The sequence below is a fragment of the Antechinus flavipes genome, chromosome 3, assembly GCF_016432865.1.
Source record: "Antechinus flavipes isolate AdamAnt ecotype Samford, QLD, Australia chromosome 3, AdamAnt_v2, whole genome shotgun sequence".
In the NCBI taxonomy this organism is placed as follows: Eukaryota; Metazoa; Chordata; class Mammalia; order Dasyuromorphia; family Dasyuridae; genus Antechinus; species Antechinus flavipes.
The window spans coordinates 314,982,894-315,007,062 of record NC_067400.1 but is presented as its reverse complement, the minus strand read 5'-3'; the positions used below and the strand labels follow the sequence as shown (position 1 = coordinate 315,007,062).

Genomic DNA, 24,169 nt, shown 5'->3' with positions numbered 1-24,169 from the left:
CCCAGTTTCTTCAACTAATCCTTATGTAATATGAACTTAAGATCCTTAGCTATCCTGGGGCCTTCTGTGGAATGCACTTAAGCATTCCAATGTCCTTCTTCAGCTCTGGGACATAGAACTGAACACAACACTCCAAATATGGCCTGATAAAGCAGAATACAAGGAAACTATCATATTCTTATTTCTGGAATCTCTGCTTTTCATCATTCAGCCTGAGATCCCATTGGCTTTTTTGGATGCCATATCATATAGTTGATACATAATAAGCTTGTAGTCCACTAAAATCCTCAGATCTTTTTTTCTATCTGGCTAGAAGCCTGAACTTTCCCATCCTGTGCTTGTGAAGATGATTTTTTAAACTTATATAGTGATACAGTGAAGAGCTAATGTAGAGTTACAGATCTGGAGTGAATTTAAATCCAGCCTCAGATACTGTGTGACCTGGGTAAGTCACTTAATCCTGTTTGTCTCAGTTTCTTCATCTGTAAAATAAGCTGGAGAAGGAAATGGCAAACCATTACAGTATCTTTGCCAAGAAAATCCTAAATGGCTCATGAATAGTCAGACATGACTGAACAACAACAGCAGCAAGTAAAACTTTACATTTATCCCAGTTGAAGTTCTTGTTACTAAATTCAGCCCAATGCTTTAATCTTTCAAGTTCTTTTTTGGATCCTGACTCTCATTAAATACATTAGCTCTTTATCTCAGCTTTGTGTCAGACCTGGATAAGTCCGTTCTTACCTGGACAACTTTACCAGTTTTTCCTACCTCTGGCATATTTCTTCTCCTATCCATCCTCCACACAGCTGCCAAAACAATTTTCCTATAGCACAAGTCCATTTTAATTTCCAGCTCAAAATTTTATAGTAGCAATACATTTGTTCAAAAAGTGATTTCTCTGTTTGATATTCAAGAATCTTCTGTGTCATCTGAAAACACGATTTTTTCCAAGTCACTGATAAAATTGCTAAACTGTCCAGCCTAAAGATATCTTATATCTTTGAATCTGGCCATTCAAGCAGTTCCAAGCTGCTCTGACACTGGGCTTAGCAGTCACTTTTCTCTATTCTTTCGGTGACTTGAAAACGCAGTTCATCCGGGTCAGGACAGGATGGCCATGTGAATTGAGGAAGCTGAGGTAAATTGAGATTATGTGACTTGCCCAGTATCACACAGCTTAGTAAATGTCTGAGGCCAGTAAGCTTGTGGATGATCTATATGCTTCTGTAACACAAATGCAGGAACAAGTAGGTCCCTATATGTATTTTAATTATGGTTCTGTTTGAATGGAGCCACTTACCAAGTATGATTAGAGTAGCAGTATAGGAAAAAAAGAGTTGCTTTTCCAGACTGTCAGGTGGCACACCCAGGATGTTTGTGATCCTTTCCTTCTCTATTCCACAAGGCAAAAACAAGGAGATGTCTGGCTCTAAGTTCTAGTTGCCATGGGAACTGTATTGCAGAATTTGTGACTGGTGCACAATTAAAATTTCAACCTGAATATGATGTTAGCAAATGGTATGGGTTTCTATGTTTATTTCATTTCACAGTCAGCACTTCTCCAGCCTGTAGAATGATTTAGCTGACCTTGATAGGGGATCGGGGACACATTTCCCTAGGGATTCCATTGTGGCGGGCTGCTAAATAATTCATCAATGCAGGAGAAGCCAGTGACCGCCCAGCATCTGGTGCTTCATTGTTCTTGCCCATACACAAGGGACGCAGGGATGGCATTGTATGCCCTTCCCAAATATTCTGAGTTTCAATAGACCCTGTGCCCTACTGCTGATAAAAAGTTGGTATCTTTGCCCTCACCCGATTCACCTTCATCATCAAAAAGAATTTGCTAAGTCATTTGAAAACCACATGAAAGAAATGGCACCTGCTTTCAAAGTGACAGTAAAATTTGTGAGCTATTTTCCATATCTATAAATTATTTCTATAAAGAATTAGGAGTGCATTTACCTTCAGTCTGCTGTGACTGTTGCTTTGTTATTCTCAGCCTTCCTGCTTTCCTTTAGTCAATGAAAGGGAAATATGAAAGAATGTCACTGAGTTCTTTTCAGTCATTTTACAGCCATCCTGCTAGCGTCCTCTGACTGTTCATTCAGTTAGAATTCTTAGAATGCCCTAATTCATTTTTTTTCACCCAGCCAGCCTTTCTCTCTTCCATTATTTGAAGAACCAAAAAGCTAATCCAAGCACTCTGCCCAGGTATAGCCACCTTGAGGACAAAGTCACCCCAATTTGGACAGGGAAAGTCGTCAATCAGCATTGACTGAACAGAGAATTTCTTGGCAGTGCAAAGATTTTACTTTATTCTTAATGATCAAGAGAGAATATGAAGAAACTATCACATCCTTATTTAATGGAATCTCTGCTTTTCATCATTCAACCCAAAGTCCCAATGGCTTTTTTTGGTTGCCATATCACATTGCTGATACAAAATAAGTTTGTAGTCCACTAAAACCTTCAAATCTTTTTTTCTGTCTGGACTTGTCTCTCCCATCCTTCATCTTGTTTTCTAATCTATTTTCTTGGAGGGTGTGCCCTGTTTTTGTTTTGTTTTTAAGCCATAGTAGAAGCCATAAAAATACAAAGCTGAATAGAAACTGCGGGACTGTCTTCCATTCAATGTAATTTGATATTTTATTTTTCCCAATTACATTTAAAAACTACAGTTCCAAATTCTCTCCCTCCCTTCCCTGTCCTCTCCCCACCATAGAGAAGGCTATACAAGTTATAGGTTATACATGTGTAGTCACGCAAAGTACATTTCCACTTACATTCAATTGTAAATATGAACTTCTCTCTCTATAGATATATCAAAGAATAATTTTTTCTTTGTTTCTTTGCAGGTTTAATGATGGGCGTCCCCTTGCCACTGGGGCAGTCCTGGGGTACTTGTGGCAATGTCTGCCACCTAGTGGCAAAAGAGAATCACCATCATGTGGACCAGTCTACGTGGTCCTAATGGTTAAACAGATGCATCTCTGCTTAGACATCTAGGAACAGTAAATTGGAGGAGACGCCAGAGTGATGAGGAAGAAAAAAGTGGTGAAATGTTCCTACAAGATGAAGAAGCGGGACCTCTGGGTTTCAACGCCAGCATAGTCCTTCTGAAGAGACCTGAGCTGCAGTTGCATTTTGGTCAAGGATCTGCCTCCCCACCCAACATGTGACTGCTCCCACGCTCAGAAAGGGATCTGATGCTATGGAGCCGGCATTAAACTGCTCTGACCTGTGTCACCGTATCCCCAGTCAGGAACTTAACGACAGGTCCCTTCAGGATTTCTGTGGAACGGCTGTAGTAAGTTCACAGTGCCAAGGGAGCAGGTTATGTCTAATGGGAATGGAGACCCTTACCCTCAGACCAAAGAAAAGGCTGAGGAGGAATAACTCAACCTCATTATCAAAGGGGATGCTGCGTCTAGAGCATCTACTAGAGTGTCCACTATCTCTAGTGGAGATCAGGGCAGGCACGAGCATCAGCAGCCCCACCCACCAAATCTTGACTTTAAAGGCTATATTCATTTAACTAAGGATCTCCTAGTGGAGAATGGACGGTCTTATTCTCGAAATGCAATTCAGGGGAGAAAAATTCGAGCAGATACTGTAAAACATAGAAATACACACATACACACAAATAAGTATACATAATTATATATACCCCAAATACAATGACATTGGGATAGTGATACATATGTAAACAGAGGTACATATGGACACATATCCAGTATACTTTAACTCTCACATATGATTGATATATATATATATATATGTGTGTGTGTGTGTGTGTGTGTGTGTGTGTGTGTGTGTGTGTATCACATACATAGCATCCACACAAACACATGCTATAAATACAGATCTGTGCCCTGGATGGAGCAGAGGAAATCCTGTAGATCTTTTTTTCTCACTTTATGAGGCTCAGGGAAGATTCAAGGATTTTCCTTGTAGCATGGAACAATCGCCATTGGATTGTATTATGCCTGAGCCAACAGTTTCAAACACTTTGATGGCAGTGAGACTGCCATGGACTTGCAGGGCTGATGAGGGGATCTTAGAAAACTGCCACTACCTGAAGTATACAAGGACCAGGATCAAGGCTGCCAGTGGTGCCTTACTGACATAAACACTTCAATAGCAGATTGCCCCTTCATTGTTCCTTAGATGGCTCTAACACCCACCAAGCTGTATACAACCAGAAGAGTAGGAAAACATGAGGAGATGGTGGGATAGTGTATGGGAGACAGAATGATGCAATGGATGGATAGTTGGAAACACATGGGAGCTGGATGGGAGAGGGTGTTTTAGGGTGGCGGTATGTGTGTGTATATGAGCTATGTCATTAGCAGAGCAATCACAGGATGTCATTGGGTACTAAATCCACCTTGACTCTTCTCTTTGTTAAAGATTAAAGATCAGAGTTCTCTAATCAGCTTAATGATAGTCATGGCAATTACTGTCATCCAGTGTAAATTCAAGGTTAAGATCATTCCTTCTTAGGATCTCTTTATTTAAGCTTTTACATCAGGGTGGTGAACTTTTTTTCCCTATTCAGAGCCACCGACCTCTAGAAAAAAAATCAATCAAGGGTCACACACAAGTAAAAAGCTACTTACAGTTAATCCATTTGGTTATTTTTTTTTTGAGCTGAACTGAATTCACTCATTAATTTAAAATAAAGAACATAAAATTTTATTTCAAAAATATCACCCAAAGTAAACATTATATAATATCTATAGTTCCATTCAATGCTATGGATAGTTAGAGGAGACAAAAAGAGGGCTAAGAGAAGGATTATGAGAAAAAGAGTAAAGGAAGAATAGAAAACCAAAGGAAAAAGCTCAGTATTTCTTGCCTGTTGTTCCCTTCTCCTTACACTCACCTCCCTCAGCCCTTTTCTATACCTTATTTTTAAAAGCCCTGTCAAAGCCCAATACAACATTTGCATTTATATTGCAAATCATCAATTAACAAGCATTTATTACTTAGTACTGGATCAACTTAAACAAAAGGGAAACTAGATTTTGCACTCAAGAAGCTTACATTCAAATAGAAAGACTTTGAATATGTATACATATACATATGTGCGTACTTATACACATATGTGTACATGCATATATTTGTGTATATATACATATGTAAACCACTTATGTTGTATATACATATATAGGTACATACAAAATATGTACAGAATATGTCTGTAGAACGGAAAGCTTTCATACTTTGCCATTGTTCATCATCATGGAAGCATGGGTTCACTGAACACCAAAATTAATGACCTACACTTGATCTTGGTCCAGATAAACCTCGAGTTTTCAATAAATCTTTTGTAACCCTGTGAAATCTGATTGGTTAGTAGGAAACTACAGTTGTAGTTTAGAGAAAGGAAACATCATTAGAGGTTGGAGTAATTAAAGAACTGCATAGAAGAATGGAATTGTAGCTGGCCAAGATTTTTTTTTAAATGCATTTTATTGATGACTTTTATCTTTATATATCCGAATTACCTCCCATCCCTTCCATATTAACCCTTCTCTTTTGACAAAGAAAAAATTAAGCAAAAGCAACCTATATATAGTAATCTAGTGTGCAATATATGTACAATTTGAGCACACACACTTCTCTTCCACAAGAGAAAAGGTATGTTTTATTATCTCTTCCCCAGAATTTTCATTAATCCAACTAAGAATGGCTTAGATTTTAAGAGCCAGGTAGGAGGGGAGAGGACATACCAGACAAAGGACATGAGCTAGAGTGTCCTAACACTTTTTGAGGGGCCATAGAGTAAAGACAAAATTTGGGTCCAAGTCCTTAAATATATGACTTTGGACAAGTCACTTAATTTCTCTGTTTCACTTTCTTCATCTTTAAAATGGTGATAATTATAGCACCTAATCTACCCCCAACCCCCTGGGGTTGTTTTAGGATAAAATAATATCAGATTCATAAAGTACTTTGCAAACCTTAAGATGCTATGGGAAAATTAGCTGTTACTACTACTACTACTACTACTATTACTACTACGACCACAAACACTATTACTACTACTACTACTACTATTACTACTACCACAACTCTTATTAGTATAGTACTACTACTACCACCATCACCACCACCACCACCACAACTACTATTACAACTACTACAACTATTATTACTACCACAACTACTACTACTACTACTACTATTGCTACTACTACCAAAATTACTATTACTACTACTATTACTACCCTTACAACCACAACTTTTACTACTACTATTATAACTACCCCTACTACCATAACTATTACTACTACTACTACTACTACTATTGCTACTGTTGTTGCTACTACTACCAAAATTACTATTGCTACTACTATTATTACTACTACTACTACTGCTGCTACTACTACTATTGCTACTACTACCAAAATTACTATTACTACTACTACTATTACTACTCCCTACTACCACAACATTAATACTATTACTACCACAACTATTACTACTACTACTATTGCTACTACTACCAAAATTACTATTACTACTACTACTATTACTACCACCTACTACCACAACTATTAACACTATTACTACTACTACTACTATTGCTGCTACTACTACCAAAATTACTATTACTACTACTACTATTATTGCTGCTACTGCTATTACTACTACTACCAAAATTACTATTACTACTACCCCTACTACCATAACTATTACTACTACTACTACCACAGCTATTACTACTATTACTACCACAACTATTACTACTACTACTATTATTGCTACTACTACCAAAATTACTATTACTACTACTACTATTACTACCCCCTACTACCACAACTATTAACACTATTACTACTACTACTACTACTATTGCTGCTACTAGTATTGCTACTACTACCAAAATTACTATTACTACTACTACTACTACTATTGCTACTACTACCAAAATTACTAATTACTACTACCCCTACTATTATTGCTGCTGCTACTATTACTACTACTATTGCTATTACTATCAAAATTACTATTACTACTACTATTACTACCCCTACTACACAACTATTAATACTACTACTACCACAGCTATTACTACTATTACTACCCCTACTATCACAACTATTACTATTACTACTACCACATGACCTCACTATCAGAAGTACTTTGTTATTCTGAGAGGAGATAAGAACCAAACCGATGATTTCAGAGGAAACTCTGAGAAGGGGAAAGTCCCTCTGTTTATGTAAGTCAGATCCAAGATTCATGTACTGCCCAGATTCATGTAGCCAGTGTGTGTCAAAGGCTAGATCTGAATGGAGGCTCAAGGCCCGTTCCTCTTCACTGCCCCACCCTGCCTCTCTGGTAGCACTTCACAATGTTCTGCCCAGGGGAATGATGCTCTGTGTTCCAGTCCCCGGCTCTGCCTCGGTGACATGCACCTTCCAAATCTGGAGGAGTCAGCTTGCGTTCCCTCTGTGGAAGACCCTCCATTCCTAACTGCTCTCTCCCATTCCCTCCCTCAGACATCTTCCGACCTCGGCACTGAGCCCAGCTCCTCGTTGTCCTCCGTCCTCTTGGGCCTCGTATGGACTTCTCTCAGCGCAGGACTTCTTCTGGCACTCTTCTTTCTCATTTTCACAATCCGATGTAGGAACAACAGGTATGCGAGTTTCTCTTGCCAGTCTGTCTCCATTTGTCAAATTACAAAGGTCATCAACAGTTTTCAGAAGTACAGGCGGCTAGTTAGTAAGGATTAAAGGAATTTACTGCCGGGTTTGTCATGTAATTTCTTTTCTCTCTCTCCCTCCCTCTTAATATTCTTACTCTTAGGGTGGAGAAAAGAGATTTATTTATGTGAGCGTTTGGTTCTTGCTCAACAGGCACCATTAACTCAAAGTGAAGGGTAGGAAAAAATGCATTGAGCATTTAGGTCCCTGTGTGCATGTCAGTGTATTCACAAGAGAAATGGGAGCAGGTGGGGAAGAGAGAGATGATTTGCCATTTGAAAGATGCTATTTACATTTAGAATTTCCTTTCAAGCTTCACATTTGGACTTTAAATTCTTCCTGTTGGACCAGGTTGCTATTGCACAGTCATTTCTGGTGTTGCCCCTCAGGGGTAGAAGTATATTGTTCAGGCCTAAGACAGAGAGCCACAATTCAGTGCCAATGTAACCATTCCGGAAGTAGGAGTAAGATGGAGAAAGAAAAGAAGGAAGGAGGGCTGAGGCAGCTGGATATGTATGGGGGAAGGGGTGGGAAGGAATAGGGTAGAAAAGCTATCTATGAATCACCCCAGCCATTGCCAGACAGCTTTTAAAAATTAACCCTTTGTCTCTCCTCCCCGGGACAAAGCCTAGTTTATTTTATGTGAAAAGTGTTCCCAAAGGAAAGCATTCTGTCTCCAACTGTGAAACTAATTTATGTTCTTCAAGTCCCCAAGGAATCTCTGCTGGCAGTCCTGGCTGCTGTTTCAAAGCAAAGAAAAAAAAGGCAGAAGGAAATGATGAAGGAGAAACACAAGCAGAATATTACAGAATAAGATGAGCCTTGAAGATGCTTTATATCTTACCTTATTTTTGTGAATATCATAACTAGACAAGGACCAATAATTGAGCAATCTTTAATAAAGCTCTAAGGATGTCTTAAAATACAAGGATACATTTGAGAGTGCTTAAAGCCATTAATTGTAAAAGTTTATCTTGTTACCTTAAAATGAAAACTGATTAGAATAGTGAAGTTAAATAGAAAATCAGTGGTATGCATAATCAAACGGGTAGTTTTTCTAGTTCTAAAATTCAATAAATCCTAAAGTTCATCTGCTCTCCATTTTCTTGTTTTACAAAGAAACAGAGATGCAGAGAGGTAAAGTCATTTATTTGCCCATTGCCATATTAATAAGGGGAAGACCTAAAATGTTATTTGATTCTAGCAGCCTTTCCAATGTACCGTACTTAATTTCTTGCAAACAGCTAATACTGACTTTGTGGGGGTTGGCAAGACAATTGAGGTAAACTGATATCCCCAGGGTCACATGTCTGAAGACAGATTTGAACTCAGTTCCTCCTGACTCCAGGACCAATACTTTATTCATTGCACCATCTAGCTAGCTGTCCCTCTATTGACTATTTTTAAAAACTAGTTTAAAAAACTTCTAATATATATCTTCCCAACTCAAGGGAACAGGAACATCCCTTCTCTGGGATCTCAGTGTTGAGCCCCACCTTACAAATTGACAAATTGGGGGGTTTAACTCATATTGACACAATCCCTAGATTATTAGATTGTAGATAATTCCATTTTCTCCCCACCACACCCTGCTTCTGAAATTTACTCATCAACCATCATTTCATTTGCTTCTGTTATGAAGTAATTTACACCTTCCACCCCAACTCCCTCTCTTTAGGCGAAAGAGGCAGAATCAATGTTTCCAAGTCAACTTTTTATCCTTAATTATTCTGCTCTAAAAGGTATTGAGAATACTCACCTTCTGTGACTTCTTATAAAGAGATCATGCTATGTTAGAGTTTTATTTTTAAAATATAATTTTCTAAGTTTTATTTATAAATAAAATGTAGTAAAAGCCAATATCCAAGGTTTTCTTCTCCATTTTTTCATGTACAGTTTTGTCATATAAAAGACTATTATATGATTATCATGATTTAAACATTTTTAATAAGGTATAAATTAGACTAGAAAAGTTGATTCTATTTCTAAAGCTTCATCTCTCCATTTCTGTTGAAACTCCATAATTTAATATTTTAAAATGCCCATCCTATAGTTCTTCAAATACCTACAGTGGTAGATAAATAAAAGCCAATTTTCCAAAGTTTAAATTGACCAAAACATTCTACATAAACATTTAAGAAACTATCCCTTCAAGTAATAATGATAGTAATAGTCCAGGTTTATATATCACTTTATGGTTTACAAAACACTTTATAGACATTATTTCATTTGATTGTTACAATAATTGAGAGTTATTGTGTTTACCTGAGAGGTAAATGTTTTTATTATCCCCATTTTACATATAAGAAATCTAAAGCACAGAGAGATTGTAACTTTCCCAGGGTCTAATGACTAATAAGGATCTAAGGCAGAATTTGAACTTGGGTCTTCCTAATGCTAAGTCCTATGCTCTAACCATTTTGCTACTTAGCTGCCCCAGAACTCCATTCTGAAGGTCATTCACTTCTTGTCCAAAGCATTAAGGGACTACTACTTCTTTTTTGGGGGTAAATTTTATAGATAGGTATATATGTGTATATATGACATATATACACATAGATACCTTTAAAACATATTTGAGATCCAAATTTTCTCCCTCCTTTCAGTCCTTCCCACATCCTCCATCAAAAAGACAAACAAAATGATATCGATTATACAGATGAATCATGCAAAACACATTTCCACATTAACTACTTTGCAAAAGAAAAGAAAAAATTATAAAGAAAGTAGGGAAATAGCACTTTAATTTGCACTCAGAGTTTATTGGTTCTCTCTCTGAAGGTGGATAGCACTTTTCATCATCGTCCTTCAGAATTGTCTTAGATCATAGTACTGATTAGAGATGCTAAGTCTTTGACAGTTGATCATCATTACAATATTATTGTTACTATGTACAGTGTTCTCCTGATTCTTCACTTTGCATCAGTTCAATAGATTTTTCTAAAACCATCTCTCATGTCATTTCTTATAGCACAATAGTATTTCATCACTATCATATACCGCTTGTCAGCCATTCCCCAGTTGATGAGCATCCTCTCTATTTCCAGTTTTTGTCACCACAATAAGAGCTGCTATGAATATTTGTGCACAGATAGGTATTTTTCCTCTTCCTTTGATTTCTTTGGGAGAAAAGCCTAGTACTGGAATCAAAGGGTATAGCTTTTTGGGCATAGTTTCAAATTATTCTACAGAATAATTGGACCAATCCACAACTTCACCAATCGTACTTCAGTAAGGAACCTACCATTTCTTAATGCTCTCACTCACATTCTGTTCTCCATGTTTCCTTATTACCTTTCTTTTTTTTTTTTTTTTTTTTTTTTTTTTTTTTTTAATTTTTTATTTAATAATTACATTATATTGACACTCATTTCTGTTCCGATTTTTTTTTCCCCTCCCTCCCTCCACCCCCTCCCCTAGATGGCAAGCAGTCCTTTATATATGTTGGATATGTTGCAGTATATCCTAGATACAATATATGTTTGCAGAACCGAACAGTTCTCTTGTTGCGTAGGGAGAATTGGATTCAGAAGGTATAAATAATCCGGGAAGAAAAACAAAAATGCAGATAGATCACATTCGTTTCCCAGTGTTCTTTCTTTGGGTGTAGCTGCTTTTGTCCGTCATTTATCAATTGAAACTCAGGTCTCTTTGTCAAAGAAATCCACTTCCATCAAAATATGTCCTCATATAATATCGTTGTCGAAGTGTATAATGATCTCCTGGTTCTGCTCATTTCACTTAGCATCAGTTCATGTAGGTCTCTCCAAGCCTCTCTGTATTCATCCTGCTGGTCATTTCTTACAGAACAATAATATTCCATAACATTCATATACCACAATTTACCCAGCCATTCTCCAATTGATGGGCATCCATTCATTTTCCAGTTTCTAGCCACTACAAACAGGGCTGCTACAAACATTTTGGCACATACAGGTCCCTTTCCCTTCTTTAGTATTTCTTTGGGATATAAGCCCAATAGAAACACTGCTGGGTCAAAGGATATGCACATTTTGATAATTTTTTGGGCATAATTCCAGATTGCTCTCCAGAATGGTTGGATTCGTTCACAACTCCACCAACAATGCATTAGTGTCCCAGTTTTCCCGCATCCCCTCCAACATTCATCATTATTTTTTCCTGTCATCTTAGCCAATCTGACAGGTGTGTAGTGGTATCTCAGAGTTGTCTTAATTTGCATTTCTCTGATCAATAATGATTTGGAACACTCTTTCATATGAGTGGTAATAGTTTCAATCTCATCCTCTGAAAATTGTCTGTTCATATCCTTTGACCATTTATCAATTGGAGAATGGCTTGATTTCTTATAAATTTGAGTCAGTTCTCTATATATTTTGGAAATGAGGCCTTTATCAGAACCTTTAACTGTGAAAATGTTTTCCCAGTTTGTTGCTTCCCTTCTAATCTTGTTTGCATTAGTTTTATTTGTACAAAGGCTTTTTAATTTGATGTAATCGAAATTTTCTATTCTGTGATCAGTAATGGTCTCTAGTTCATCTTTGGTCACAAATTTCTTTCTCCTCCACAAGTCTGAGAGATAAATTATTCTATGTTCCTCTAATTTATTTATAATCTCGTTCTTTATGCCTAGGTCATAGACCCATTTTGATCTTATCTTGGTATATGGTGTTAAGTGTGGGTCCATGCCTAATTTCTGCCATACTAATTTCCAATTATCCCAGCAGTTTTTATCAAATAATGAATTCTTTTCCCAGAAGTTAGGGGCTTTGGGTTTGTCAAACACTAGATTGCTATAATTGACTATTCTGTCTTGTGAGCCTAGCCTTTTCCACTGATCCACTAATCTATTTCTTAGCCAATACCAAATGGTTTTGGTGACTGCTGCTTTATAATATAATTTTAGATCAGGTACAGCTAGGCCACCTTCATTTGATTTTTTTTTCATTAATTCCCTTGAGATTCTCGACTTTTTATTGTTCCATATGAATTTTGTTGTTATTTTTTCTAGATCAATGAAATATTTTCTTGGAAGTCTGATTGGTATAGCACTAAATAAATAGATTAGTTTAGGGAGTATTGTCATCTTTATTATGTTCGCTCGGCCGATCCAAGAGCACTTAATATTTTTCCAATTATTTAAGTCTGACTTTATTTGTGTGGAGACTTTTTTATAATTTTGCTCATATAATTCCTGACTTTCCTTTGGTAGATAGATTCCCAAATATTTTATGGTATCAACAGTTATTCTGAATGGAATTTCTCTTTGTATCTCTTGCTGTTGGGTTTTGTTGGTGACGTATAAAAATGCTGAGGATTTATGGGGATTTATTTTGTAGCCAGCTACTTTGCTAAAATTATGAATTATTTCCAATAGCTTTTTGGTAGAATCTCTGGGGTTCTCTAGGTATACCATCATATCATCTGCAAAGAGTGATAGTTTGGTTTCCTCATTGCCTACTCTAATTCCTTTTATATCTTTCTCGACTCTTATTGCCGAGGCTAGTGTTTCTAATACGATATTAAATAATAATGGTGATAGTGGGCAACCTTGCTTCACTCCAGATCTTACTGGGAAAGGTTCCAGTTTTTCCCCATTGCATATGATGCTTACTGATGGTTTTAAATATATGCTCCTGACTATTTTAAGGAAAAGTCCATTTATTCCTATGCTCTCAAGTGTTTTTATTAGGAATGGATGTTGGATTTTATCAAATGCTTTTTCTGCATCTATTGAGATGATCATGTGGTTTTTGTTTGTTTGGTTATTGATATAGTCAATTATGCTAATAGTTTTCCTAATATTGAACCAGCCCTGCATTCCTGGTATAAATCCTACTTGGTCATAGTGTATTATCCTGGTGACAATTTTCTGTAATCTTTTTGCTAATATTTTATTTAAGATTTTAGCATCAATATTCATTAGGGAGATTGGTCTATAATTTTCTTTCTCTGTTTTCAGCCTACCTGGTTTAGGTATCAGTACCATATCTGTGTCATAAAAGGAGTTTGGTAGGACTCCTTCAATCCCTATTTTTTCAAATAGTTTATATAACATTGGAGTTAATTGTTCTTTAAATGTTTGGTAGAATTCACATGTAAATCCATCTGGTCCTGGGGATTTTTTCTTAGGGAGTTGATTGATAGTTTGTTCTATTTCTTTTTCTGAGATGGGACTGTTTAGGATATTTACTTCTTCCTCTGTTAGTTTGGGCAAGCTGTATTTTTGGAGGTATTTTTCTATTTCATTTAAGTTGTCGAATTTATTGGCATAAAGTTGGGCAAAGTAACTCCTAATTATTGCTCTAATTTCCTCTTCGTTAGTGGTGAGTTCTCCCTTTTCATTTTTAAGACTAACAATTTGATTTTCCTCTTTCCTTTTTTTAATCAGATTTACTAAGGGTTTGTCTATTTTGTTGGTTTTTTCATAGAACCAACTCTTAGTTTTATTAATCAATTCAATAGTTTTTTTACTTTCAATTTTATTGATCTCACCTTTTACTTTTAGAATTTCAAGTTTAGTGTTTGACTGGGGTTTTTAATTTGTTCCTTTTCTAGCATTTTTAATTGCAAACCCAATTCATTGACCTTCTCTTTCTCTATTTTATACAAATAGGTCTCTAGAGATATGAAATTTCCCCTTATTACCGCTTTGGCTGCATCCCATACATTTTGGTATGATGTCTCATTATTATCGTTTTCTTGGGTGAAGTTATTAATTATGTCTATGATTTGCTGTTTTACCCAATCATTCTTTAGTATGAGATTATTTAGTTTCCAATTATTTTTTGGTCTACTTCCCCCTGCTTTTTTGTTGAATGTAATTTTCATTGCATCGTGGTCTGAAAAGGATGCATTTACTATTTCTGCCTTACTACATTTGAGTTTGAGGTTTTTATGTCCTAATATATGGTCAATTTTTGTATAGGTTCCATGAACTGCTGAAAAGAAAGTGTATTCCTTTCTGTCTCCATTACATTTTCTCCAGAGATCTATCATATCTAGCTTTTCTAGTATTCTGTTTACCTCTTTGACTTCTTTCTTATTTATTTTCTGGTTTGATTTATCTAATTCTGAGAGTGCAAGGTTAAGATCTCCCACTATTATAGTTTTACTGTCTATTTCTTCTTGCAGCTCTCTTAGTTTCTCTTTTAAGAATTTAGATGCTACTCCACTTGGTGCATATATGTTTAATATAGATAGTGCTTCATTATCCATGCTACCCTTTAGCAAGATATAGTGTCCTTCCTTATCTCTTTTAATTAGGTCAATTTTTGCTTTAGCTTGATCTGAGATCAGGATGGCTACCCCTGCTTTTTTGACTTCACCTGAAGCATAGTAGATTTTGCTCCAACCTTTTACCTTTAACCTGCATGTATCTCCCCGCTTCAGGTGTGTTTCCTGTAAACAACATATTGTAGGATTCTGGCTTTTAATCCATTCTGCTAACCGCTTCCTCTTTATGGGGGAGTTTACCCCGTTCACGTTTATGGTTAGAATGACCAATTCTGTATTACTTGCCATCTTGTTAACCCCGGTTTATGCTTTTCTCCCTTCTTTCCCCTTTCCCCCCCTTCCAAGTATTAAGCTTGTGAGCACCCCTTGCTTCTCACAGCCCTCCCTTTTTAGTGTCCCTCCCCCCGCCTTAGAGTTCCTCCCCCTATCTTACCCCTTTCCCTCCCAGTTCCCGTATTCCCTTCCGCTTAGCTTATTCCTTCCCTTTCCACTTTTCCCTTCTCACTTTTCAATGAGATGGGAGAAGTTTCACCATAGATTGAATATGTCTTAAGATTTTTCACTTAAAGCCAATTCTGAAGGCAGTAAGATACCCACTATATTCATCCCCCTCCATTCTTTCTCTCAGATATAATAGGTTTCCTATGCCTCTTCATGAGATGTACTACCCCCACTTTACCCTTTTTCTGGTACAATGTCCTTTCCACATCAATTTCTAGAACAAGGTATACATGTATTCTTTATACATCTATATAGTCAAAATATAGTTCCCAAGATTAATCTTTACCTTTTTAGATTTCTCTTGAGTTCTATATTTGTAGATCAAACTTTTTGTTAAGTTCTGGTTTTTTCATCAGAAATAGATGAAATTCGCTTACTTCGTTGAATGTCCATCTTCTTCCCTGGAAAAAGATGCTCATTCTCGCTGGGTAAGTTATTTTTGGTTGCATACCAAGTTCCTTAGCCTTTCGGAATATCATATTCCAGGCCCTTCGATCTTTTAATGTGGATGCTGCCAGATCCTGGGTGATCCTTATTGTGGCTCCTTGATACTTGAATTGGGTTTTTCTAGCCGCTTGCAATATTTTTTCTTTCATCTGAGGGTTCTGGCATTTGGCCACTATATTCCTTGGTGTTTTGATTTTAGGATCCCTTTCAGTGGGTGATCGATGAATCCTTTCAATGTTTATTTTTTCCTCTGTTCCTATGACTTCTGGGCAGTTCTCTTTGATTATTTCCTGGAAGACAGTGTCCAGGCTCTTTTTTTCATCATGTTTTTCTGGGAGTCCAATGATTCTCAGATTGTCTCTCCTGGATCTGTTTTCCAGGTCTGTTGTCTTCCCCAGAAGGTATTTCACATTTTTCTCCATTGTTTGATTTTTTTGGATTTGCTTGACTGATTCTTCTTGTCTCCTCGAGTCATTCAATTCCACTTGTTCAATTCTGATTTTCAGTGAAGTATTCTCTTCACTCACTTTTTTAAAATCTTTCTCTAATTGTCCAATTGAGTTCTTTTGTTCTGTGGAATTTTTTTCCATTTCGCCAATTTTGTTTTTTAGAGAGCTGTTTTCTGTTTCCAGTTCACTAATCCTATTTTTCAAGGATTTTACTTCTTTATCCACTCTCTCTTTAACTTTCTCCAGGCTCTTTTCCCATTTTTCTTCTAGCTCCCTTGTGAGAGCCTTTTTAATCACTTCTATGAGGTTCATCTGTGCTGAGGAACAGACAATCTCCTCCTTTGGGGAATCACCTGGGGACTGCCTGTTTTTAGTCTCCTCAGGATTTAGAGTCTGCTCTCTATCTGTATAGAAGCTGTCAAGGGTTAAAGTCCTCTTCAGCTTCTTGCTCATTCTGTCTATTAATCAGAGACAAACTACCAAAGAAAAACAGAAAAAACTGGAGTCTTTCTTTGGGGGGGGGGGCTGGGTGTGTTATCGAGCTTCCTCTACAGACTGCAGGGGGCAGCAGTGAGGCACTAGCAGGACTGTGCTGCGCCTGCGCTCTGAGATCCCAAAGCGTGCTGAGTCACTGAGGGGGGGGAAGGGGGGGGCGGCCAGGTCCTGAGAGACTCCAGCTGTTTGCGGTTGTGTTCTTCAGCCCCGGTGTTTTTAGCTTCTCTGCTGGGTTGTTGACTGGCTGCAGGTTCCAAACCTGTAGCGAAGCTCTCCCCGCAGAGACGGCTGCGATCACTCTCCACCCCCTCTCCAGTCTGCTCCCGTGCTCTCACTGCCGCTGCCCACCGCCTGCGCCCGATCTAAAACCGCCCCAGCCCTCCAGTAAAGACAGACCTTTCTTGGCGGATCTCAAGGATGGCTTCTCTTGGTAACTATTTGTGGGTTTTTTTCAGTCAAGCATTGATTCAGAGGCTTGTAATGAAGTGGATAGTGAGAGAAAGCGCGGAGCTTATGCAACTGTGAGCCTCCTCTCCGCCATCTTAACCGGAAGTCCTTATTACCTTTCTTAGATTTCTTCTTTAACCATTATGAAAATATAGGGAGTGCAGAAATTTGCCCTTCCTATATACTTTAAAAAAAAATTATTTCCCCCAGTTACATGTAAAGATAATGTTTAACATTCTTTTTTAAAATTTTGAGTTCCAATTTTTTTTCTTTCTCTCACCTCCCCTCTCCTGAAGACAATGTGTAATTTGATATAGATTATACATGTTCCATCATGCAAAACGCCTACAAACAGTTCAATGCAGTACCTAGATAGTAACATAGATTAGATGATATAGAACTATGCATCCCTAGTACAAATATCATTTCATGGGAATTTGGAGGACTAGGACCCAGAATATAGCCCAATTCCTTGCTGCATTTGCTGGATCTTCAGACACCTTCAAAGACCGGAGAACTCAATTTCAATAGATACCTATTTCTGAAGACCCCAACACTTTTTATTTCTATCCCATTCACTGACACACCTTCTATACAGTGTCTGTTGTCCTTGCCCAAATAATCACTCCATCCAATGCTAGTTTCTCCTACTATGCCTTAATTCTAGTGTTAAGGATATGTTTTAAAACTTTTTAAATAGTCCCAAAGAATAACTGAGTCTTTTCCCCAAACTCAGGTACATAGCTGTATGTTCTTTTACTGATATTTTCATCAACCCCTACCCTCAGCCTTTCCTATCCAATGCCTATCATCTTCTTGGAGGAGAGCAAGGGTCAAATCTGCACCATTAACCTTGAAGAGGAAATTCACTTCATTTATTTACCTTCATGTTATACTTGCTGTAACATTCTATAAACGTTGCCTTCTGCTAAAAGATTCCAAATATTCAATACACTCAATGAGCGCCTATGAATGATTTTTTTAAGATTTACGTTTGTAAAATCTCACCTTCTGTAAGATTTTTTTTCCTGGTTTTTCTTAATGCTAGCACCTTCTCTCTGCAAATATTTATAATTTATCCTATATATCTCTTGTTTGAACATAGTTATTTGCCTTTAGTCTCCTCTATTATACTGTGAGCTTAGCACAATGCCTAGCACAGAGAAGACACAATAAATTCTTGTTGACTTGGCTTGATCCGTCTGGAGTATAGATCATATGTATCATCCTGAGGGGGCCTTTGTCCCAGTGGAACTCTCAGGTAGGATACTGGATTGAGTCTAGACTTGTAGCTTCTTCAGTTTCAATACATTTTTAACCTTTTTTTCCCAAAGGAAGTCTTTTTTGTCAAGTTGTTGTTGCCTGAGGGAAATTGTTCCAGATTCCTCACTCTCATTATTGCCTCCCTACTCCCTGGAACTAGAACAACTCAAGCTTTGCTGTACTCTTCTTTATATGATCCATTCCCCTATAATTGGAGGTTAGAATTCAAAAGTTTTTTTTACTTTTTTCCAATAAATTTATTTATTTTTTAAATACACATTGCTTTATGAATCATGTTGGAAGAGAAAAATCAGAGCAAAAGAGAAAAACCATGGGAGAGATTAAAAAAAAAAAACAGAAAAAAAGAAGTGAACATAATATGGATTCATTTGTATTCAATTTCCTTAGTTATTTTTCTGGATGCAGATGGCATTTTCTGTCCAAAGTCTATTGGGATGGCTTTGTAACACTGAATTACTGAGAAGAACTAAGTTGTTTATAGTTAATCATCACACATTCTTGATGTTATTGTGTACAATGTATTCCTGGTTCTGCTTATTTTACTCAGCATCAGTTCCTGTAAATCTTTCTAAAATCAGCTTGTTCATCATTTCTATAGAATAATAATATTCCATTATCTTCATATACCACAACTTGTTCAGTCATTCTCTAACTGATGGGCATCTACTCAGTTTCCAGTTTCTTGATACTACAAAAAATGCTGCTGCAAACATTTTTGCACATGATTTCCTTGGGATACAGACCCTGTATCAAAAGTCTTTTCAATTGCTATCTCTTTTTCAAGTTTATACGTAAGAATCCTTTGTATCTCATTTTAAAAATATATATTAACTTTAAAATTTAGCAGTTATCAATAAATACAAATGTATCAATATACAAACATAAATGTCCTAAGATTCTACCAAAAATTCAGGTAGTGGCTTGTCCTGATCCTCTAGCACTGGGATGGCCTACCTAAATCAGATAAACTCGTTGTCGTGTTCTCATGACTTCGTTATTTGTCTTTGGATTTCATCTCTAGTCTTTTGGATAACCATGGTCCTCTTTTGTCTGATATTGCAGTTTACCATCTTCCTGGATAAACAGGTCAAACAACAACTCAGCAGTTGCTAATAGGAAGGGTTCCTCAGGTGGTCTTGAAGTTCATCATTTAGGGGCTGCTCATTATCTTCTTTCCAGTGCAAAGTAGTTTTCAAATACCTGAGCTTATTCAGGCATTCCAGTAATCTGGTATTCAGAAAGTAAGAAGTAGCATCCCTGGTCTCATTTAAATACCAACCAACAAGCATATATTAAGCTCCTATTATATTCCAGGCTATGTTTATTATTTATTGGGCTTCCAAATATATAGAATGAAACAATCCCTACTCTCAATAGACTTACATTCTATATCTCTCCAAACTTCTTTGTTAGGATACTGATAATTCCTTAGTAAAAGGCCTGTTGTTATGGTGGTAATTGTTCTCCATTAACTCCACTATCAAGGTCAGACCACACCCTTTAATTTACAAAGGATGGGGACTATTTCAGACTGCAAAATAATCAATATGCAAGGTTACATCTTAACACCAGATGGCACTATCTCCAAGACACCAGAGCTGAATCCTGCTTTCTCTGGGAAACAGAGGAGAAATGGTCTTTGGTACCTACAGAACGTGGAGGATTCAGGAAGTAGGCAAGATGACCTGTATTGGACAGTTTTGTGGCTCCACGGGCACTACTAGAATTTGTAATTCTAATTTGAAGAATCTGTAATTCAATATGTATGAGAGACATATTGAATGCATCTCATCATGAAGAGATGATAAGAGATATGGCATAGTCTTTTTAACTCTTGCCAAAGTAACTCCATACTCCCTACTTATGGAGAAATGGCAATAAGTTGGCACGAGATACAAGGAGCAGAGAGAGAGGGAGAGCCACCTCATCCTTAGCCCTGAGGGCTCTTCATCATAGAAAAGCATAGTATTTAGAGCTAGAAAGAAACTTAGAGTTTATATAGTCCAGTTAATAGAAGAAATTAAGATCCAGGTATTTTGACCAAAGTCATAACAGATGGGAAATGGTAGGAGCTTGGATTTGAACCCTTGTCCTCCAAATCCAGTACTTTTTCCTACATACCACAGCTACCAACCGAGTCTTGCCCATGTCCCTTGTTATTTCTCTGCTTCCCAATTTCTGGCCATTCATTCCCATTATGAATCAGAGTTCCAACCTCCCTTTGCTCCACCTTTCACAGAGCTGAGAGACACACTACTATGATATTTAATGCACCAAGAAGGGCATCTGCAGGTCTGTGTTCTTTATGCCTCCAGAGACCCTAGCCGTGCATATTATTTCCCTCTTCCCATGCATAATGATGCTCAGACATTTTAAATATCACACGCCTCTGCTGGTTCTCTGCTGCTTTCCAGAGACCCTCCCCCCAGCTGTGGAAAGGGGTGGGATCATCTTTCCTTTGTTTTGCCCATTTCTGAAATGATCAGGCTCTCACCACAGTCTAGGCCATCTATCATCATCAACAATGAATACTTGCTGAGCCAAACACCTACTGTGCTCAAGGAACTGTGGGAAATTTGATTAAAAAAACATAGTCCCTGTTTCCACCACTAATCCCTAAACACCTCTCCGCTTACTTCAGTCCCCCGCACCAAAAAAAAGCAATTTGTGAATTAAGTTATAGACAACATACTCAAAGTCCAATCTGGTACAAAAATAAACCAATCCAGACAGCACATTTTGCATTTTTTTACTTTGAAAAGATTAGTGCTTGATTGCAGGGACAGATGTGCTCTTTTCTTCATCATTATTCCAGGCCTAGTTTCTTCAAGATGAGAATCAAGTTGGGCCTAAGAAAAGTTGGGGGGGGAAGATTGCTAGAAGGAAAGGAAAGTAATAACCATGGGGTTGGCAGGAGGCAGAATTGCTAACCAGCTGCACCCAGCATGGATCTCTGGGAACCTTTCAATAATTCTCTGGAAACCTCTGTTTGAAAAATATGGATCTCAAGGGAAGAGGGAATGGAATAGCTGTTGTCATCATTATAATTATTGACCTAAAAAGGAATTGCAGCTGTCATTTGCCCATCTCTCTTCTAGAATCAAATGTGTAAAATGGGGATATAAATAAAGTAGACAGGTTGTTTTAATGATTATAATTAGGGGGTTTTGAAAATTTTGGGAAATGGAATCCTCATCTTTTAAAATGGTCTAATATAGTCCCTAATAACAGGACTATGCCTGTGTAAAATTAAAAGTAAGCCTATTTTGCCTTCAGTGCTCCTCCCCATCCTCTCCAATATCATTCCCTATGTGTACTTAGTAATTCCATGTATACTATTCTATAGCTTACAAACTCACCTTTTGCTCCCATGTTAGAGGCCCAATCCAGGCCATATCCCAGGATCCAGAGCTACATTTCCAGCCCTGTCCTTTCCCTCAGTCAAACTACACTTTTCTATCCCTCAAGTTCCTGTATTTATTTAGGAACATCTTATCAGACCTAGATTTAAAAGTGGGAGGGATCCTAAAAGATCTCTGATCCCATTCCCAGAGAAACTGGAGAAACTTTCTTAAGATCTCATAGATATTAAGAACCAAAGGTGAAATTTGAACCTTGGTCCCTGGGCTCCAAATACAGTGCTCTTTACTCTGTATTTTGCTATCTCACCAATTCACTTTGATGTGTCAGTAACTGATAAGGGCATAAATTCTTTGCTGACACAAAGATTTTTTATCTTAAAAGGGTATGCTTTAAAAAGATCAAGTGTATGAATCACTAATGGATTGTGGATTTTCAGGTACCATACCAAGATAAGAGAAAGATCTGAGGGCAGGGAAGCTTCTCTCCATCTCCACATGTACCTTGTAGATTGCTGCCTATTCTGCTGTAAGACCAAACCTGACAGCCCAGGGAAAGTGAAAGGCATGGAGATTAGCAGAGACAGGAGAGAAGCTGGGCAGGAGCCAATGCGTGCCTGCTGATTCCTCTCTCATCCACCAACCCTAGAAAGTGGAAAGGGGCCAAGGGGTTTATTGTTGCTTAGTTGTCCCTGGTGAAGAATCATAGAATATTAGATCCAAAAGGGATGTTACAGATTATGAAAGATTCTTCATCTTGCAGACAAGGAGACTAAAGTGCAGGGAAATAGAGGACTTTGGATCATAAGTTTAGAGATGAAAGGCATATGAAAAATCATCTAGCCCAACCCTCTCATTTTACAGCTCAAGAAACAAGTTCACAAAAGTCAAATGACTTATGTAAGACATTAGCTGGTCAGTGGAAATTCAGAACTAGAACTCAGATCTGCTATCTCCCAGGTCAGGGTTTTTTCTTACAATTACAGGATACTGGTGACCTCTTGCTTAACTTATTTATAGATTAAAATAAATAAAACTGACAGTGTTATTTTCCTCAAGTACAGGTCTGACCATGTCACCACTTTCTCTGTCCCATTCCTCATAAATTCCAGTATCTCCCAATCACCTTCAGGATCAGGATCCTCTGGAGTTCAAAACCCTTTCTAACCTTCCCTTCTCTTTCCTACCTGTATAGTCTCTTTTTCAGTCTTTGTACACCTCACAACTAGAAATGATCTTCGACCCAGTGACACTGACCTTCTTGCTATTCCTCAAACACAACATTCCTAACTAAGCATTTTTCACTGGCTGTCCCCCAAGCATGGAATAGTCTCCTCCCTTTTTCTTTGGCTTCCTTCAAGTCCTAAAAAACAATCCCACCTTTTACAAGAAGCCTTTCCCAATCTCTCTTAATTCTAATGCCTTTCCTCTCTTATTTACTTCCAATTTATATAGCTTCTTTGCACATAGTATTTGCATGTTACCTCCCGATTATGTTGTGAATTTCTCCAGAGCAAAAACTTTTATCTTTCTTTGTATCCCCAGAGCTTAACATGATGCTTGGCACATAATAAGTAATTAATAAATCTTTATTGACTGTCTGAGAAGAGCCATTCTTCAATAAATTAAATAATTAAAGTACATGAACAAGTAGTTTTCAAAAGAAGAAATACAAGCCAACAATAACAATATGAAAAAATGTTCAAACTCATTAATAAGAAAAATGGTAATAAAAATAATTCTGAACTTTACTTTATATCCATCAGACCGACAAAGAAAAAAATGGAGGAGTTACAGGAAGTCAGGCACACTGATGACTTACTGGTGGAACTATAGATTGGTTTATTTATTCTGTAAATTGTACTTCCAGAATCATTAAATGGTATATATCCTTTGACATAAGTTACCATTAGTAGGCATATGACCCAAAGTAAGAAAGGACCTCATATATAACCAAATATATGTATTTGTATGTATATGTATATGTATGTGTATGTATATACATAGAATATTGCACATATATCTATCTGCACACTTAGTATGTGTGTATAAAGTATATGAGCATATAGCTGTATCTATCACCTCATATATCCTATATATATACATACATATATATACATATACATGTGTATATATCCACCCACATATACACATGTACTCATATATTAATACAAATATACATACACAGAGATAGATAGGTAGGTAGGTAGATAGATAGATAGATGGATGGATGGATGGATGGTAGATAGAT

At 37.3% G+C, this 24,169-nt stretch overlaps 1 protein-coding gene across 2 annotated transcripts in view; it reads left to right on the top strand.

Annotated features, from left to right (window-relative positions):
• The first annotated feature begins 2,882 nt into the window (after nucleotides 1-2,882).
• Nucleotides 2,883-24,169, top strand: part of GPR156 (G protein-coupled receptor 156) — an 81,944-nt gene continuing 60,657 nt past the window's right edge. For both annotated transcript variants that reach the window (XM_051985359.1, XM_051985358.1), the window contains exons 1-2: nucleotides 2,883-3,313; nucleotides 7,518-7,654. In XM_051985359.1, coding sequence (XP_051841319.1) covers nucleotides 3,218-3,313; nucleotides 7,518-7,654 — 233 coding nt within the window. In that variant the 5' untranslated portion in view covers nucleotides 2,883-3,217. The remainder of the gene's footprint in view (nucleotides 3,314-7,517; nucleotides 7,655-24,169) is intronic.